General features: G+C 35.4%; 1 protein-coding gene across 1 annotated transcript in view; it reads right to left on the bottom strand.

Annotated features, from left to right (window-relative positions):
- Positions 1-2,356, bottom strand: part of LOC106478525 (carcinoembryonic antigen-related cell adhesion molecule 1-like) — a gene marked incomplete at its 5' end in the record, with an annotated part of 40,393 nt that overhangs the window by 33,695 nt on the left and 4,342 nt on the right. The window contains one exon of the mRNA XM_022382146.1: positions 1,353-1,640. Within this exon, the coding sequence (XP_022237854.1) occupies positions 1,353-1,640 (288 nt within the window). The remainder of the gene's footprint in view (positions 1-1,352; positions 1,641-2,356) is intronic.

Here is a 2,356-nt window from a genome sequence, read left to right as displayed (position 1 = left end):
TTGATATTTCACGTGACAAATTATTGTCTAAGTAGTTTAAGTTACAACAAAGGATTAACTAAAGTTTGGAAGATGTGACGTATTTATTATTATATATTTATTTTAATATCGATGTTTGCTTGAGTTAAATTTATATTTACAAGTGTACATAACATATACTGTTAAATATATATGGCGAATTCCCGCCTATTTTCTAAAGTTGTAGAAGATTCCATAGTGTAAGAATCAACAATGTATGTATGTACGTAAACGTTTAATGTAGCTTCGTATTGTTACATAATCTGAATTTTCTAGAAGCTCTCCACACGCCTATAAATATAACCAACACGACGCGCCAAAAATGTAGCATCTACTATTAGTTTGCTATAGTCAGTGTGCTATAAACTTCGGAAGCTATAACTGTGATTTTTATAACGCTTATCAATCGGAAAACTTCAGATATTTGACCAGGAGCATTTACAAAGTTCGAACATTAAAAATCATTTAACTTCATTGGATTCTTATCTGACATTAGTACTTTTACGAAAACATCATATAACTTCATCGTGGAAAACTCTGTGTGGCTGGTAAGTAACGAAGGACAAAGCTCCCTTTTAAGTGAATTATACCTACGTCAACTCGTAATTAACTCGCTCATCGTGAACCCGTTATAAGATATCGAAGAAGTTCCAGACTAGAAAGAAGACTTTGTATTGCTTGTATGTTTGTAAAACTTTTGTATATAACTCATTGTTTGTAATAACTATTTGTAATAAATGTTATTGTAAATTGTACTGTTGTGTGTATATTAAAACGTAGTTGTGTTAAAAAAGAAAAGAAAACTGTGTGTATCAATCTTGTTGGCAAATATCATAAACTGACAATATATTGGCTTTTACTTAACTGCTAAATCCAAAGTACAATTTAACTACTAAATTTAACGTATCATTTAGCTCGGTTTCAGACCTTTCGAAATTCTGAAATTCTAATACGTAGCAAAGAATAAATAAGAATATGGACCAAGGAATGATAAAAGATTGAGCTTTTTTGGAAAATAGAGGAGTTTGTGTAGGGACCGTGAGAAGTTTAAGTAATAGTGTGTAAACAAAATATTGATCTTGAAGTCCGATATGTATAGTGGTATTGGAATGCTTCTCTGCTTCAAGGTTAGAGATATTTTACAAAATGATGATATTTTAAAGGGAGACCAATATCACAACAAGCTTGATTCTTTAGATAACTATTTGAATTTTAGTGGAACAATGATCTAAGTTATACCATTCTACTGAATAACATGCATTTGGATGATACTGATGGTATAATGATTTACTTATATATATACAGAACATACTTAATATATGTTACCCACTTACCAATAAAAATGAGCGAAAACAAACACGGTTCGTGCTGTATCCCAACACTATTTCTACCCCAACAGTATAGCTCTGAATATTCGTGTTTTTCTTTCGGAGTGAATGACGCCACACTTTTGAGGCCTTCTGTGGAATGGGTGAGTAGTTCGTGGCCTGAATTTGAAGTGTTGAAACTCCAACGGAATGTGATGTCAGGAGGGTCAGCTTCAACTTTACAAGTGACGAAGGCAGTTTCATTCACAGAGAGACCGTAGGCTATTTTTTGGCCCTGGCGACAGACTGGTGCAACTGTAGAATATATTAGAAACTGTAGTTAAAATATGTGCTTTAAACATTTATATCCTAAGATACAAACGAAACATAAATTAATTCATCCTAAAAAAAAAAAGTAAATTTTAATCTAAAAAAAGTTTGTGGTTATTGTATTTGAGAAGCTACTTTGTTTGTTTGTTTTTGAATTTCGCGCAAAGCTACACGAGAGCTATCTGCGCTAGCCGTCCCTAATTTAGCAGTGTAAGACTAGAGGGAAGGCAGCTAGTCATCACCACCAACCGCCAACTCTTGGTCTACTCTTTTACCAACGAATAGTGGGATTGACCATCACTTTATAACGCCCCCACGGCTGAAAGGGCGAGCATGTTTGGTGTGACGGGGATTCGAACCCGCGACCCTCAAATTGCGAGTCGAGCGCCCTAACCACCTGGCCATGCCGGGACGAAGCTACTTTGTCAGAGCTTCATATTACAGAGACCAAAACTCCTAACCAATGTGTATGAGAGAAATGTGAGGACACCAGTATAGATAGTAACTAGTGAAACTTCATCCAGAGTCAATAATAAATAGCTCCTGTAGACTTTGTGGTATTGGGCTGAATTTCGGATATAGCATCGAGTAGGTGCAATACCACACAATAATCCCCTCACTTTAAGCTGTGATGCGTTATAGTAGTAACAGTCAATCCCATAGCGTGGATGAGCGCTAAATGTTGATGACCTGCTGCCTTC

Source organism: Limulus polyphemus, unplaced genomic scaffold (genome assembly GCF_000517525.1).
Source record: "Limulus polyphemus unplaced genomic scaffold, Limulus_polyphemus-2.1.2 Scaffold221, whole genome shotgun sequence".
NCBI lineage: Eukaryota > Metazoa > Arthropoda > Merostomata > Xiphosura > Limulidae > Limulus > Limulus polyphemus.
Note: the sequence above shows the minus strand (reverse complement) of the source record. Positions and strands in the feature narration are given on the sequence as shown.